The sequence below is a fragment of the Talpa occidentalis genome, unplaced genomic scaffold (assembly GCF_014898055.3).
Source record: "Talpa occidentalis isolate TD23 unplaced genomic scaffold, MPIMG_talOcc4v2.1 talOcc4.7, whole genome shotgun sequence".
Lineage (NCBI taxonomy): Eukaryota > Metazoa > Chordata > Mammalia > Eulipotyphla > Talpidae > Talpa > Talpa occidentalis.
The window spans coordinates 41,787,241-41,804,666 of record NW_023605083.1 but is presented as its reverse complement, the minus strand read 5'-3'; the positions used below and the strand labels follow the sequence as shown (position 1 = coordinate 41,804,666).

The 17,426-nt window shown below is 36.6% G+C and overlaps 1 protein-coding gene across 6 annotated transcripts in view; it reads right to left on the bottom strand.

The window, feature by feature from the left end:
* TMC1 (transmembrane channel like 1) overlaps positions 1-17,426 on the bottom strand; it is a 300,988-nt gene that overhangs the window by 73,878 nt on the left and 209,684 nt on the right. For all 6 annotated transcript variants that reach the window (XM_054689505.1, XM_054689507.1, XM_054689504.1 and 3 more), the window contains one exon: positions 15,974-16,102. In XM_054689505.1, coding sequence (XP_054545480.1) covers positions 15,974-16,102 — 129 coding nt within the window. The remainder of the gene's footprint in view (positions 1-15,973; positions 16,103-17,426) is intronic.

Genomic DNA, 17,426 nt, shown 5'->3' with positions numbered 1-17,426 from the left:
TGATCCCCCTAATCTATGTTTCTGGGACATAAGGAAGCTTTCTTAAGCTTGCAGGTCTAGTAGTGAGGAACTGGGCAGGAAGGGTCAATAAGTCACTCATAGAACTCCCTTAGCACTATTTTCAGGGCTGACCTCTGCTATGAGTTGGCATGATTTCAGATGGAAGAAAACTTGCATCACCCAATACCATTTCCCCTGATAACAGATTTCTTCACCGGAAGACAATTTCTCTCATCATGCTATTACAAATATAAAAAGAAAATATCTAATATGGAGATAAACACTAATACCTATGACACTGAAGTGTCCATGACAGAGATCAAAATGCAATAAAATAAAGAGCAAGTTCTGTGCAAACAATCAAAAAAAAAAAACAAGACATTTCTTGCCATTTTTTCCTGTGGTTAATCTATTTCCTACCCATTTGTACTTATCTAAATCATTTAAAGGTTTTTTGTTTTTTTTTTTTTCCCTACAAGGTAAAATGAAATGGGTTTTTTGGATAAATTTTGAATGTCTACTGACCTCAGAACTTCCAAAAGTCTGGCTGAAAAATGTGTCTCATCCTCCTGAATTGCATTCACCAAAAGCTGCCTGCCAAGACTGTAATCCAGTCTCAGAGCTCAGAGCTCAAGCTGGCCCTGGCACAATATGCACAGCTCTCTGAGCTGTAACCCCAAACCTAGGGATAAATAATTGAGGGGGGTCTATTTAATGACAATAATACCTGGCCTCATCATTCATTTATCAACCCCTTGTTTTGGTAATTAGAATAATAAGGTTCAAGGACTTTCAAGAATACTTTCACAGTTTGTAGAAGGAGCACACTTTGGTCTAACTGACAAAACAGATAATTTACCAACACATGATACAATCTTGATTGCACAGGAGAGTTAGGACATGCTATGCTGCCCTTGACACATTCTCATCCCAGGAAACATGTTCTGCACTTGGGTTAGGTTAAGTTGACTTTTCTTTCCTCTTGTTTTCAGTTTGATAGTTTGATTGAGCAACCAGTTTATTGCTCAAGTGAATGAAAGACATTTCAAAACTAGTCTTTAAGGCAACTGTGATCCAAATGTATGCTCATGAGCACTTCCCATAGAGTGATAAGAAGAATAAGTATTGTTGTCCTAATCAAATTTAAAAAACATTGACCATGTAACTTGAAACTCTGCTTTTTCCTAAAATACTGACTAAATAAGAGAAAGGTGCAGAGTTAAATAGCTACTCTAACATGCAGAAACTGTAGATAATATAACTACATACTTGTCTGATAGAATGATTTAAAAATATCCTTCCTAATACTGAATGTGACAACTCAAACCATGTTTTCATAGAGGGGATCTCGTAGATATAATAGTGAAGATGTTCAGTTGCTTCATTCTATAAAATAGTTAATAACAGCTACAATTTAGGAATTTAGGGTGTTCCATCGGAAACACTGCATGCGATGTGCTTGACAATAATGCATGTACTGTGTCTACGGCAAACAGTAGGGCACTAACAGTAGGAACTATTATTAATAGCAATAGTACTAGAGGGCTGACTTCAATTTTAATGTTGAGTTTCCAAATTATGAAGCTAAGAAAGGGACAAGACACAGTTTCAGGCAAACCTATCTCCCAAAAAGGTCAATCCTTTTCTCCTGAGTGTCACCCTAATGAGATGTGGGAATAGTAGGAATCGTTCTTGTTACTAAATGAGCAGGAGAGGCTTCAGCCAGCATTTGAGACCTGAGGAGAGGGCCCAGGTGTTGGGCTTCAGGAGCTCCTGTTATAATATAACTTGACAGGAGGCAGCTGGACTCCCGTGAGTCCTGCTCCAGGCACGCCGTGCTGCTGTGCAGAGCTCAGGATACACGGGTGCTGGGGAGTCTCTGTGATAAGATGCAGAAAGAGATCTCTCTCCCTTGAATAGGAGGACTACATTCTTTTCAAATCTATGCTCTACATCTCAGATATGAGACACAGGTTTGAATTCTGTCTTTGTCACTCTCTAGCTCATACTTTGGGGGAGATGATACTGATTTCCACCTTTCTTTTTTTTTTTTTTTAAAGATTTATTTATTTATTTATTTATTTATTTATTTATTTATTTATTTATTTATTTATTTATTTATACAAGCTCTGGGTACAGTCAGAAGCGCAGGAGGGTGAGAGAATTCACCAGAGCCAGAGCAGGGAGCAGAGCAGGCAGAAGGACCGAAGTACACTGCTGAGGGGAGCAGCGGGCGGCAGGAGAGGTCTGCGCGCCATGTGGGACCCTCCTCAGGTGGCCGGGGAGCAGCCGGGGATCGAACCGGCACAGCAGAGGCTGTGGGCAGCTTCGCAACCCAGTGCTCAACCGCTGCGCCACGGGGGAGGCCCTGATTTCCACCTTTCTTACCCATAAAATGTGACTAGCAGCAGTAACAGGAGTGATAGTCAACATATACTGAGAGCTAGCCATAAGCCAGACACTATATATGTACATTGTCTCACCTACTCCCCATCAAACCTTGTTAGGTGCAAATATTATTATCCCCATTGCAAAGATGAGGAGATTGAAGTTGGTAAAGTAAGTGCCTAAGATTACCCAAGGAGAAAGTGGCACAGCTCAGCTGCCAGCTGATAAGTGCCTCCTATTTCTCCAGAATGACACAATTATTTTCTTGATGGGACTGGTATCAGGGCACATAAAAGTTGAGAAAACAAAAGCAAAGCTGTACTTGAAATTGATATACCTTGGGCAAATAGTAGTTGTGATTATTATTCAAAGATAGTTACTATTTCTATGCAGAAATATTGATGGCATGTCAGGTAAAACTACAGAATAAAGAAAAATGTTTACACTATGTTTATAACTATGTAAAAACAGTGTGTGAAAGAGAATAAACAATTAAGTAAATGACTAGGTCTTCTAGTCTCCAAACTTCTAGCGTTGCATTAAAGTTTTGTTTCCAGAATAAAAATATTTTTGCTTGCTTTTTTCAAGGCACTGTGCCATATGAAGAAGGAAAAACTGTTCCTATGACTTTCTGTAAGGAAATCATAATTCCATTAGAAAAATAACATAGCAAAATATTTAGGGTATCATGCAATTACTATACTACCAAATGTGTAATAGTAAAGGTAAGTGTTATAAAATTCAGATTAGAGTGTGTGATATTTGGAAGGAACCCTGAACAAAGAGACAATTCAGTTTCATGGTAAGAGAGCAGGAAGGGCTTGTTAGCACAAGGACATGGTGTTGGGAAGGTGAAGAAATGAAATCTATCTAGAAACTTCAGGTAGAGAATGAAGAGAACAGCCAAAATACATTAGAGGAAGATTTGGCACACCCTAATAATGCAAGAGTCAGCAATGCAGATTTCATTCTGATGTCATAAGGACCTAAGGGTATTTTCGAGTAGGAAACTGGTAAGTACAGTGCAGTGCTGTATAAAAAGTGTTATGAAAATGATATGCAGGGCAAATTAGAGGAAAACAAAATGAATGTCTGGATGCAATTTGATGTTCAATGCCTTTATACAGGCTGTTTCCTCTTTCTGGAATGCCCTTTCCCTTCTTCACCTGCTTTCTTCCTTTTTCACTTTAGTTCCAGAGTCAGACTAACACTGAATTTTATCCATAGTATATAGTTTTCCTGTTTCTTTCATTCCAACACTCCCCTCCAACCCCAGATCAGGTGATTTAAGTTCTGTTCCCTATGTAATAATTATCCCATTATTGTTTTCTAGTCCATTTTCACCATTGTACTGTGATTTCCCAAAAGTAAGATCTATGTCTTTTGTTCTAATTTCCCAATACTTAAGAAAGTACCTTGCATAAAAGTGAGTTTCAACAAATGCTAAATGAATGAGTGAACACCGGTAAAGAGACTGGATGATTATGAACCAGTTCTCAAAATACCGATACCTCAGAAGTATTTGTCAGGTCTTTTAAAAAATTTCAAAGTCCTAATCTCCTTTGTCCCAAACCTTAAGTCACTGTTTCTAGGAATGGAACGTAGTTATCAGTATTTTTTTTAAGCTCCTCAACTTATTCCATTATGCAGCAAGCTGGAAACCAAATTTGGAACTAAACCAAATCATTTGCTGCAACTAAATTTAAGTCGTCAGGCAGTTTTAGGAATGTTGGGCTAAAACACTATTATATTATATATAATTGCTTTAGTGTCCCTGTGGACTGACGGTAGTCTACATATTTTGGACCTTGATAAACTGACTTTGAAAATACTTCCCGTGCCCATAGCTCACTTTTTATATCCCTAAAGAGGGGAAACTGATTCAAAACATCTCAAATGATTCAAAAACATACAAGTATGAGAGAGAGAGAGAGAGAGAGAGAGAGAGAGAGAGAGGAGACCAAGATCTCTAAAACCTTTATCAGCAATAAATATTAGCATGATCTGGGCACAAAGAACTCTAAAGACAATTTTGACAATTTTTTCACTTGCTATGATGACTCATGGAGCCATGTCAAAGTCAGCTGCTGGAACTGGTGAATGACTAAAGCAAAGCATGGGTGGATCAAATTTTTATTAAGTTCAAAGTTGCTACCCATGGAAATTCTTTAAACCTAGGATAACTTCTTTGCTCCTTAGGGCTATGAAATATTACTAACATGTATTGCTGCCTTAAATGTCAAATAAAGGCAACACATTTTAGTCATACCCTAGAGGTCAGTAGAGCATCTCAGTATTTTAGATGAATCAAGGTAGAAACAATACATTTGAGTTTTAGTGGTTAAATAAGAAAAAGAAAGCACACTAGATCCTTTCTCCTTCCTAAGCTTTTTCCTAATTCTGCTCCGTGCCTGCTTAATTTAAGTTCAATATACAGGTAAACAATATTCCTTTGTATTATAACAGCAGGGAAAAGGGGAAAGAAGACCATACAGATTCCCTTAGGCGTGAATAGTTTATTCAGACTTTTAGATATTGGTCATAGAATAAACTGCTTTTCTGTCATAAAAGGACACCACAATATTCTGTGATTCTGTGACTGTAATATTATTGACAAAAACAATGTATAACTAATCATTATGAAAACAGTTCAAATAGTAACTCTATAATATCTCTCTGGATCTCCATATTGTTTGTCAGTGATTTTCATTTATGTGGTTGTGTGCACATGAGCGCGCATGAATGTTTGTTGTTTTAAATAATCAATTGAGCGTGGAACTAGCAACGCAAATACTTGAAAATAAAGGGGATACTATATAGACTGCAGAGTTCTGAACTATATCCTTAAGACATCCAGCTATACCCTAACCTACTATTATCATCAAAGATTTGCAAAATGGGGGTGTTTCCTCTTCCTTCCTTAATTGTGGGAAATTTATTTTCAGAAATAGGTAGAAATAGCCATCAAAATCTAAACTGCTGTACATAGTTACAAGAAGGACCCATCTGAAATAAGTTTAACTTATTTCTATCATTCTTTCATTCTCCCTTTAGTCATTTTTCAAATTGTTTATTGTAATTTATGCTCTTAGCACTCTGCTACATTCCTTGAAATAAATTAAAGAAACATATAGGTTATTTTATAAAGCTTAAACTCCATTAAGAAAAGTGAGGTATAGGCCCATAAAATTGAATATAACAGAGCTAGACAACCTTAATGTGAAAAAGGAGAGAATGGAGGCTTGAGAGCTTGCTGAAGACAATGTAAATGAGACGAGAATTAAACTCGACATCAAAGGCTGATAGAATTCAAGTAGGCAGAGAAAGGCATTCCAGGCATCAGTTTGCAGGAATTTCCAAACAAAGGAGATATTTCTACCATCAATCTCACATGCAATCTAATGTTCTTAGATAAACTGATATCCAGCTCTTCACAAGGCCTTTCACAGGGTTTGGTAGATGAACTGCCAATTTTGTTTGCTTCATGTGCATTCAAATCAAACATGTCTAATGAATTCTGAGTACTGTGAAACAGGAAGATTCACAGGGCACTGGCCCAATATGAGAGATGCATTCTGCTTTGAAAATTGGGTAAAATGCTTCTGCATAATACCTATGTCTTTATATCTATACCCTGGTAAACACTGCTAAGTATTAAAAAAAGTATTAAGAAATATTTTTTCACATGTTTCCCCCCCCCCCAAAAATATTGTATGATTATGTTTAGGAGCACTAAAATGCTTTAGTTTTCTGTTAGAACAGGATGTTCTGCCTTTTGATCCATGAGCGGGTAAGTACTTTGAAATGATGGCCGGGAACTCTGCAAGTAATAAAGACAACCTGATGAACTTGTTTGTTTGCCACATGACAAACTGAGAACTTGGCAACTCTACTTAGTCACCCACAGAGCATGACATTTCTTTGTCAACTAGTCTTTCTGCTGAGTTGACTTGGTGTCTTCAGATTTCTTAATATCTTGTCATTTTCTTCCACAGCCTCCCATCTAGCCTTTCCTGATCCCTATGACCTGGTCAAAATATTTTAATAATGTATGCATAAACAATAAAAAGTAATTCACCCAAAGAGTCATGTATTCTTTTGAAGATGTTTGAGTTTGTAGGTGTATGCATGTGTATAATATATATATGCACATGTATGTATGTAAACTTATATATTGTAAAAACATAACTAATATGACTATTGAAAAATGTTATTTATATTAGAATTTTTTTTTAATTTTCAGGCTGACTAAAGAAGGGAATCTTAGATATTATATGGGCTATATAAAACTATTCCCTTTTCTTCCCCTCACATGATTCATTATGATATTCTAATAAAATATTTTCCAAAACTTTATGTTTAGTACATTTTAATAAGGCCTAACTATTTTTATTCTACAGAAACAGATTATTTAAGTTCCTCAAAGTGTATTCCAATTGCATTCTTTGGTCATATATAAAAAGACATCCTCAAAAATTCCTTGGTTATTTTCTTATTATTAACTTGATAATAAGCTAAAGGGTTATATTCACAATTTATACCTTCTTTGAGATCTGGATGATACTTCTCCAAAACAAGGACATATTTCTCAAAATCATCTTATTTTGTGTTTGTCAAGTACATATTTGTTTTTCTTTTTACTGTTAATGAATTATGTCAAATACATTTGAAAATATTCCCAGATAACTTTAAGTGATAATTAATGAATTTCTCCTTTTAATCACCTTTCAAAAGTAATATATTTAAAGATAGTCTAATAACAAACTGTGAAAATTAGCTGTCACTGGAGATGAAATTCTAAAGCATAGAAGTAAAAGTAAATTGCTATTTATTAAAAAAAAAATTTAGAGAGCAGGATGTTCTAGCAAGCCAAGAAAACAGATTCAGTCTTATCACTTATAATACATTGATAATACTATAGAAAATGGAGTACAATGAAATGCAATTGAGAAGATGATGTAGTAATCACACTATTTATCTGGAAGAAAAGCTTAGAATTTTCCTATGCCTAATATGTATTATTTTATTGTAGTTTTTAACATATAGCAAACCATAAAATAATTTTAATTAACAGCTTTTATTTTAGACTTATTTGAATTCTAGATGTTTGTGGAAAGTAGCAAATAAGGTTGGCTGCCAAGAACCTTAGAAAGCATTGAATATTAACACTTTGTAGAACTATTTTTCCCACTGACTAATATCCTTCCACCAGCCACTTTGGCAGACCTCAGGCTGAGTAACTAGGCCAGGTACGAGAGCTAATGAAGTAAATACAAGAGCCATAAGTGCTTTCACTACTCTCCAAAAAAGAGAGGAGCTGTGGCCCTATGGGCCTGAAAAGCCTGCCAAATCAAGGCGAAAAATAGAGCATCTCTAAAATAAAAAAATAAATGAAAGATAGAACATCTCCAGGCGGTTATGGTAAGCTGATGAAGTGGACATAAGAAAGATGAAATAAATCATAAAACAAATAAAGGAGGAGAATTCTTGGTAGACAAAATGTATCTATCCCAAATGTTTCAGAGCAGACTTCCTTAACAGTTGAAAAAGTTTCCAAAATCTGCAGGTCCTAAGAAAAAACATTGTTGCATTTGATTCACTTTAGTATTCTTTAAGGGGAAATTTAAAAATAGTATTTGAAAAGCATTATTAAAATTAATCACAACAATTGTCTAAGCACTTAGTCAATAACACAAGAATATTAAAAGGCTATAAGCTCTGAGACAGAAGAATTGCCAACAACAGTGCGCTTATTTGGAAAAAACTTTTCTAATGCAGTAAAAAATGATGAGATAGGCAACGGGTGGCAGATGAACTCTAAATGATAAAAGCCAGAGGAGTTTTCTGATCTCAATCAAAAACTTATTACTCTTAAATATTTTTTCTCTCTTTCAGATGAATTTTTGAAGAGTGAAAGAACAGAAAAGGAAGAGGGAAGAGGAGAAATACTGAAACTCTCTGTGCATGCTAACAGATTTGGGAGGAAATTCCAGAATATAAAGTGAAAGATATCTAGCAGGATGTTAAGATAAAGAACAAAGATAAGATGTTCTTAATGTACTTTGGACCTTTACCTGGAGTCATGCAATTATAGAATAATGCTTGTCCCTCTCACAGGCAGCTCTAATTCAAGCATTTCATTGTTTATTATACATTAAATAAAGGAAATATAGCATGACAAGCAGTTCTCTTTAGTCTCTGTTCTCAGATGTTTCAGAATAAGGTCCCTCTAACAAAAAATTAGTGAATCAAAGAGTATAACTAGATATTCCATTGAGGTATTGGAGCTGTCTGAGTCACTGAATGCTAAATTTTCAGGGAGTTTGAGCAGTTCCTAAACTTATGGCAGCTTGAAATTGATCATAACAGGAGTATTTATGCCATGGAAATTGACAAGACTACAAATCAGGGTTTAATACCACATCATTCCTTCCCTCTACTAGCATATGTATCCAGCCTCTTAAAAATTCCCAGCTATGTTAACTTAATATGTACAAAGCTTTATGTTAGACCTTGAGGAAATAAGGAATTCTAAGAAAACTTTCATGTCCTAAAGAGAGAAAAAAAAAGATATTCTGAAGAGATATACAAACTATTTTAAAATTTTGAAAATGCAAAACAATGCACATAACAGTAGAGCCAAATGAATAACAGAGAATATTTGAGTCCTATTTTTACAAGAGTTAGTAAAGAAAAGAACTCAGAAAGGAAACAATAACTTATGAGAGAGAGAACTCAGGTGGAGAGGAGACTATAATAAAGTGAGAAATATGCCCAGAACATCTAAAGAGATTGAACTTACTTTACTGGAAAACCTGGGTCAAATGTGAAGTTATAAGGCACAACAGAAAATGTATGAGATTTTGTAATGGTGAAACCCAGATCGAACTCTTTACCTTGACAGTTCTTAAATGTGTAAGGCTACTTTACCTCTGACAATCTCAGTTTTCTCATCTGTAAAATGGGGAAACATTCTATTTTCAAAGTTTCTGTGAGGATTAAATGAGTCGAAGTGTGCAACATCTCCTAACATAACATTGATTTTTTGAGAAGATACTCAAAAAAAAGGAGGTGCTTTTGTTATCATGCAAAAGTATACTTGGAATGCGCCCATATCTTAATTTGTAGGCTCATGAAATGTTAGAACTGCCTCTCCTAAAAATAAGCTTCTTTAAAAATCCATTTAGGTGGAATGAGATACCATCTCACACCAGTGAGAATGGCACATATTAAAAAAACTAGCAACAACAAATGTTGGCGAGGATGTGGAGAAAAAGGAACTCTTGTGCACTGTTGGTGGGAGTGCAAACTGGTCCAACCACTATGGAGAGCTGTGTGGAGATTTCTGGACCTACTAAACATAGAGCTTCCATATGATCCAGCAATTCCACTCCTAGGTATTTACCCAAAGGACACAGAAACATCAATTCCAAAGAGCACCTGCACTCCTATGTTTATAGCAGCACTGTTTACAATAGCTAAGCTTTGGAAACAACCCAAATGCCCCAAAATAGATGACTGGATCAAGAAGATGTGGTACATATATACCATGGAATATTACTCAGCATTCAAAAAAGATAAACACATGCAATTTGCAGCAACATGGATGGCACTGGAAGGGATCATGCTCAGCGAAATAAGCCAAAAAGAAAAAGAAAAATACCGGATGGTCTCACTCATAGCAGGAATCTAGAAAACTTAAATAAGGGACCAGGAAAATGAATATAAGAAAGTGAAAATCAAAATCAACAAAAAACTATGAACCAGAGACACTTTTTGGGGGGTGGGGGGCGGGAGGGGAAGGATTGGGGTCAGAATGGGGCATTTGCAATTGTATGGGGGAATATAAAAATAAAATTTAATATTTAAAAAAAAAAAAAAATCCATTTAGGTGGAATTTTTAAAAACTCTATCTTTAATTACCATATGGTTTCTCTCATTTGTAGAATATAAATAACAAAAAAAAAACTGGTAAAGCACAATAAAAATAACTCTTAGAGTCTGTGAAAACTATGGTGGGTACCACCATAGCGGGAGGAGGAGGGCATGGAGAGTGTAAGAGGATAACATATTGGCACTGGGGCTTTGTTGGAGGGCAAATGAAGCATGTGCACATGTAAAGTGGGAAGTTGTATTTCAAAACTTACATATTTTTTGTAAATGACTGATAAATCAGTAAGTTGTGATGAAAAAACTTATTTCTTATATTAATAGGCACAGAGAATTTCTTTTCAAACATATGCTTTTGATGGATGTACATTGTATAGGAAAAAAGAAAGTTAGGTCTCCTCTGCTTGAATCTGGTATTGTTTCCGAGCAGCCCTCCTTCTTAGCTCTGCTGCCCATGCCCTGAAGGTATTTCACTAACTGACCTGAATACCAGGACAGCACTGTGGAAACCATGGGCCACCAACCAATGCCTTCATTTCATAAATAAGTAAACTGAAGCTCTGAGAGAGGAAGTCAAAAGCAGTACTCAGACTGAAGTTCAGCTCTCTTAATTTTCAACCCCAAATCTGTACTACTGTAACAAAATAAATAGGCAGTTTACTTAGCTTTAGCCACTAGGGGTTTTACTCTTCAACATAGAATGTTGTAATACAACTAAAGGCTTTAGGTTTCAAGATAAGTAATAAGTAGTTTCATTATTTCCCACCCAAGTATTTTATTTCACCCATTGTGGCAGCTACCAGGTTAGTTTAGACACTTCTTATAGGTAGGAAAGAGCCACCAACTTCTGAGATTGCCCATTAACAACTTGAAAACAGATTATGTTAAAATCCTCACTGTTGTATAGTTTTTAGTTAGGTAACTAATAAAAATAAAGGAACTAACCTTCAAGTAACTGGAAAGTACACCATTATTTCCCTGTTCCAACCCTCCTCACATATATTCTCATCCTTTCAATACACTGTTCACCAAGAGCCTCCCCCATTGCCATGGATAAGTCTCAGCACTACCACCACAACAGCCCTCCCAAGGCAAAGTGGCCAGAGTTTAATCCCCCGCAAGGGAGCTAACACCCATGGGGCAGCAGACCTCTCCTGCTTTGCCCATTACTCCCCTTAGCAGTGTATTTCAGTAGATCTGCCTGTTCTGCTACCACTGTCTCTCTCGTGAATCTTCTCAATCCCCACATCTCTAGCCTGCACTCCAGCTCTTCTACGCAAAAATAAAAAAATGAAAATCTTACAATAAATGAATAATTCTTGGGAAAAAAATACTGTTCACCAAGTAGAAAGTTCTGCTTAATAGAGTTTTTTCCTAATAATTGAAGATAATCTCAACCTTCATTTATTGATGACTTTAAGAGTAAAACAAAAATATGCATCCTTATCCGGGGCTAGATGCAAATGGCCCTTGGCTACATGAGTGTGTAGAACTGGATTAATACACAGTAAAGCATTAGAAATATTGAATACATTGGAAAAAAACATTTCCAGAGGATGGTGGAAATGAGGTGGCTGCTCTGCAGCTCTAAAGCATAAATTCAATTGCTGAGCTCCAGTTCCTGAATCATATTTGAGAGATCATATGGATTCATATATTCTTTGAGTTTCTTGCCTATGTATTCATTGCTTATACTATCTTTTGACCCTCAGTCTTGAGGCTGCTCATATTTCGAGTGGTAGATATTCTTTCAGAATGTGGAAACTAACCCTGAGTATCCCACAACATCCTCAGAACCAAAAGACACAATTCCTAAGACTTCACTGTAATCTTAAAACCCTGTGCCTCTCTAAAAGGCATTTTAGAAATTCCTCAAGTTTTTCAGAGTCCAGTGCCAGATGGGAAGGCAGACAACCCAGGTACAGATCCAAGTCTATGATCAAAATATCTGCTCTAGGGCCTCCCCTGGTGGCGCAGCAGTTGAGTGCTGGGCTGCGAAGCTGCCCACAGCCTCTGTAGCACCAATTCGATCCCCGGCCGCAGGCGAGGGTCCCACATGGCACACACACATCTCCTGCCCTGCCTGCTGCTCCCCTCAGCAGTGTATTTCACCAATCTGCCTGTTCTGTTCCCCGCTCTGGCTCTGGTGAGTCCTCTCACCCTCCCGCGCTTCTGACTGTACCCAGTGCTTGTATGAATAAATAAATAAATCTTTAAAAAAAAAATCTGCTCTAGCTGGAAAGAGCCTGGTGCCTTGGATTTCACCAAGAGTAATACCTGGAGGTTAGTTCTGCGAATAAAATAACCCTTGGAAACACTCTTACAAAGTTAGATATCTCTGAAAGAAATAAAAGGTGGGACAAATGCTGCCTGACTCCCATGTTTTAGTACCATTGGGGCACAGAACCCTTTAATTACATGTACTATGAGGTACTGACCACTTATTCTAATAATGTGAAGGTATCCAGGGAGACGTTCAAGGCAGCATTCAAAAAACTAGAAAGGGAGAAAGGTTGGGCACAGTAGTAGCAACAATTTCATCACAGAGGCTGAAACCAAGAGCATCAGGCTGACCATGGCCATCAGCACCAGCTAGGCAGAGAGCTTAGAAGCCACAAAACAGAAGCCTCTTCTGAACATGAAGAATCACAGCAAGACAGTGAGCATTGCCAAGTGGGGAGAAGCCACAATAGTTTCTTGTTCTGGCTGAAATGTATGCTTCCATTCTGTAGACTGGCTGTGGCTTTGGTGTTCTGAATCACTCTCTTGGTAGCAGTCCTAATTTGCTCTCTAGCAGCATGGGTAGGAGGCAGCGAACTGGAATACTTACAAAACCCAGCCAAGTAGCATGAACAGTGATGTAGATTGTGTGGGCACTATGCACACTGAAGAGCAAATGCCCTTTAAGAGGGGACAGTTACGGATTAGCCCAACTATTATTTTCATGTATCAGTGTGAGACCAGATCTTCCACTTGTAGGATTTTTTAATGTGAAATCTTCCACTTAAAATAGTTTCACCACAAAGCAAAAGCATTAGTACTTAAAAATTAATGCAAAAGTAATTGAAATCATAAATTTTATATTATATATTTTGTCACAATAAAAATGATTTAAAAAAAGAAACAAAAATCATGTGGGACATATAAATCCATCTACAGTCTGGATTCTGTTTTAAATTCTCCAAAGTCTGCCCTAGTAATAGGGCCTGGCACTGCCCTTCCTTGCATGTCAATCTCTTTCTCTCCCCATTTCTAAAAATGGCTAAATCCCAGGGTCTCAGCCCAGGGTCCCAGGTCCTGCAATCTGCCACAAGATTACCCTAAAGGTACACTTTGGAAGATCTGAGGGTTTTCTTGCCATGGATTCTAACAAACTGTCAAAATAGTCAGCACTTGAACACAGTGGGGGTTGGGGTACTGGCCCTCGACACAATAAAAAAGAAACATAACTGATTCTCCCAAAATTTAACTATGATTGTCTCTCAATATTCATAAAGGATTGGTTTCAGGAAATAACACACACACACACACACACACACACACCCCTTGCAGATACAAAATCCCTAGCTGCTCAAGACCTTTATTGATGGCCCTCTATATCCATAGGTTTTGCATCTGCGGATAATCAACCAATATCCAATTGGTTGAATCTGTGAATGAGGAACCTGAGGAAATAAAGTCAACTGTATTTACTGAAATGATCTGGGTTTAAGTGGACCCATGCAGTTCAAACCTGTGCTGTTCAAGGGTCAAGCGTACACCCTACTGCCTTTGTTGGAACATCAAAATCCTCGCTGTGTGTTGTGTGCTGGCACCATGCTAAGTATCTTATATGAATTATCTCACTAAATAAAATAACCCTGTAAACTAGTATTACTTCCCTAATAAAACCTGAGATCAGAGAACTGCACAATTAAATTCAAATATGCAGCTATTTCATGGAAGTACTAAAATTTAAACTCAAGTCTGAAGCCAGGTCTACTTCACTGCCTCTAAATGGGAAATGCAGGAAAGAAGAGAGCGCGGCGTATTTCTAAACCTCTAAAAAGATGGAAAGGGAGATTCATTCTTGTGGCAGTCTGAGTCAACTTTACACCATGTTTTAAAGGTTCACCAATATTACTAGTTTCCAATTTTACAACTTTCTATATACAGTTACCTGTGGTTTCTAGTTTAGGGATTTCATGGACCAATAATATTCAAAAATATATTTTGGAAGCAACAAAAGATTGCCAAACTTCTATTTGGCCAAGTAAGGATATTAAAAAAAAAAAAAACTATCATTTAGAAACATCATTACTTTGGTGAATGACAACTACATATTCTCTCTCTCTCTCTCTCTCTCTCTCTCTCTCTCTCTCTCTCTCTCTCTCTCTCAAAGGGAATCTGGCCTCCGTTTGCCCCCATCATGGCTGGTTGTATGCATGCACATGCACGGGGAGCCCCAACCTCAAATGTGTGATGTTGCACAAGCATGCTGGGAGGATCATTGGAGCTTGGAAAACCTTACACCACAAAACAAAACAATATCATTATAAGTGAGGGCTTGGTTCCCATGTCTCAGGGTAAATCTAGAATATCTTTTATTTTGCATATGAGGCAACTGAGGTCTCAGGAGGTTAAGCAATTTCCTTAAATAACACCTTTCAGTAAATAACACTTCTTTAATAACTCTTGCAGAGCCAAGCCAAGAATTATCTTGATAGCCTCTTCAGTTCTTTTTTCATCATTAGAGACAAGCTATACAATAATGTTAATATTATATATATATATACTAGAATACTTAACATTATTAATTAAGTAGGTTTACAAAAGGATAGATTTGGAAGTTTGCCACTATTTATAAAAATGATTCTGGGAGAAAATACATTCTGTGACACAACTGACAGATGTAAATGTGGTTTATAACACATAAGTATTCCTTGGTTTCATGTCCTGCTTCCCCAGCTACCATGAAAAGAACATTTAGTGTGATCCTCACAGGTGAATCAGCTTCTAGCCCTCATAGAGGGTTATGTGATTAACTTCAAATCAAGAGTTTATAAATCTCAGAACTTCTGAGTATGTTTGCACCCTCATTAGCACTCAACATAAGACTGAGATTGGGTCACTGACATATAATCAGGAAATAGCTATTAGCATAAACCTTAATTGGAATCCTAGTTACTGTTCTGTTAGCATAGCATCCTTCCTGGGTTTTAATGAGCACTGTCCTATGAAAATATCCTTTGAAACTGGGACCTGCAGACAAACATGAGTCTGTAAACCATACATACTTTTAAAATTCAAATATATTACCTCTTTCAGAGATAGTCATGACTGTAGGAAACTCTCAGTTCAAGGAACAAATAATTAAATATGACCAGCATCTGACTCTGGTGAACTGACTCATAGTTGTTTTTAATTTATAATCATTAGCCCAGATTCTTCAGTGATATGATACACATATACATGCAAATATATGTATATATCTGGTGATATGAGGTATATAAAGGTATATGTGCATACACATATGATATATGCATATATGATGGATACATGCATGTAAGCATATTTGACCACAGACATTATATACAATAATGGAAGTATTTTTGTATATATTTTAGATAATACTATATATGATATATAGGTACTAGTCAGAGAATAAGATCAGTATCAGGGAAAATTTTCTAATTATGAAAAATGGCCATCATACTTGAGAACTTCAATTTTCTTCTCCATTTTCCAAGGCTTGCATTTGACTGTAGCAATCACTTGTCTATTCTCATCTAACTCTGCCTTCAATCTTTCCAGCTCCTCTTGATCAATTTCTTCTTCTTCTTCCCTTTAAAGGAAAAAAAACCCTTAATAAAGGCTTGAGTTTAAAAAAGAATGCTATCCACAAAAGAAGACTGCTATTGGATAGACATCAGCTTGACTATATATAGTGGATGAATATACTAGATCCATAAACATTATCAGAGTTCATAGTTAATTGTTGATGCAGGATTTCTGGAATTACTATAACTTTAAACAATAGTGTTTACATTCTGATGCCCTGAAACTGAGCTGTTCTTTTCTGTACACATCCTAAAACTCTCAGAACTAGAAAACCTGTGGAAAGAATAATTGCAGACCTATCAAGATATTATCCTCTCTCCTTTGTTCCCTGATACACCTTGAAGTACGTTTGGTGGAAATGAATCTTTGAGAAGAACGTCAAAGGAATTCAGTTGCTTACTGAGCAAATGAGATTTATCTTTTCACTTCTATGTTCCTAGTATTGCAAAATATGTACAGTCCAGAACTTAAAAAAAAAAAAAAAAAACTAAACACGAGCAACATGATTTTGAAACAAGGAATGTAATTCCATACTGTAAAGATTACTTGGTAATAGATTGTTTCTTTTATTAAACTAATGTTGTTAAACTTCAAACTCACCCTTCTATTTTTAATATGGTGATATTGGGGCTGGGACTCTGTGGGGCTCATTTTTGCGTTGTCAATATGACTGCTAGTAAGGTATACTAAGACAACATGTGTTCTTGCACTTCATTTTCTGACTATTTCCAGAGGTAATGCTTTCTCTTTAGCAATAATTCTTAGTCCTGGGAGCTGCATGGTCTTTCAAGAATGGCAGAGAAATATAGTTTGCCAGCTTCATCATCACCCCCATAGAGTCCAGCATTGCTAGAGCATCATCCCCCATGCAGGGGCCTGGGTTTCAGCTCCATGGGTCTCTCCTCTGTGCTTCTAATTTTTACTTTTAACATCTTACCATTTTCCTCCAGCTCTTGGGGCAGTAGCATCATCCTATTGCTGTTGTCACCATGATATTTTATTGTTCTATTATCACCTTTCAGTGACTATTTAACAATTATTTATACCTACTAAATAGTTCCCGTACTAAACTATACATGGTTCAATTAACTGCTGATGTTTCTTTCAACCAATTGGACCCTGATAAAGAAACTGTAATCTGCTTAATGTTAGTCAAAAACATCTCATAGTTCAGGAAGCTCATGACTGACATAGCTGATGTTGAAAGTTCCAGAAGATATCAACAGTTTTACATCCTGCTCTACAAAAGCACTTTACAATCTCCTTCCTTTCCTGCCAATTCAGTTTTTAGTCATATCATGGCTATTGAAACAAAAATTTACTTTAAT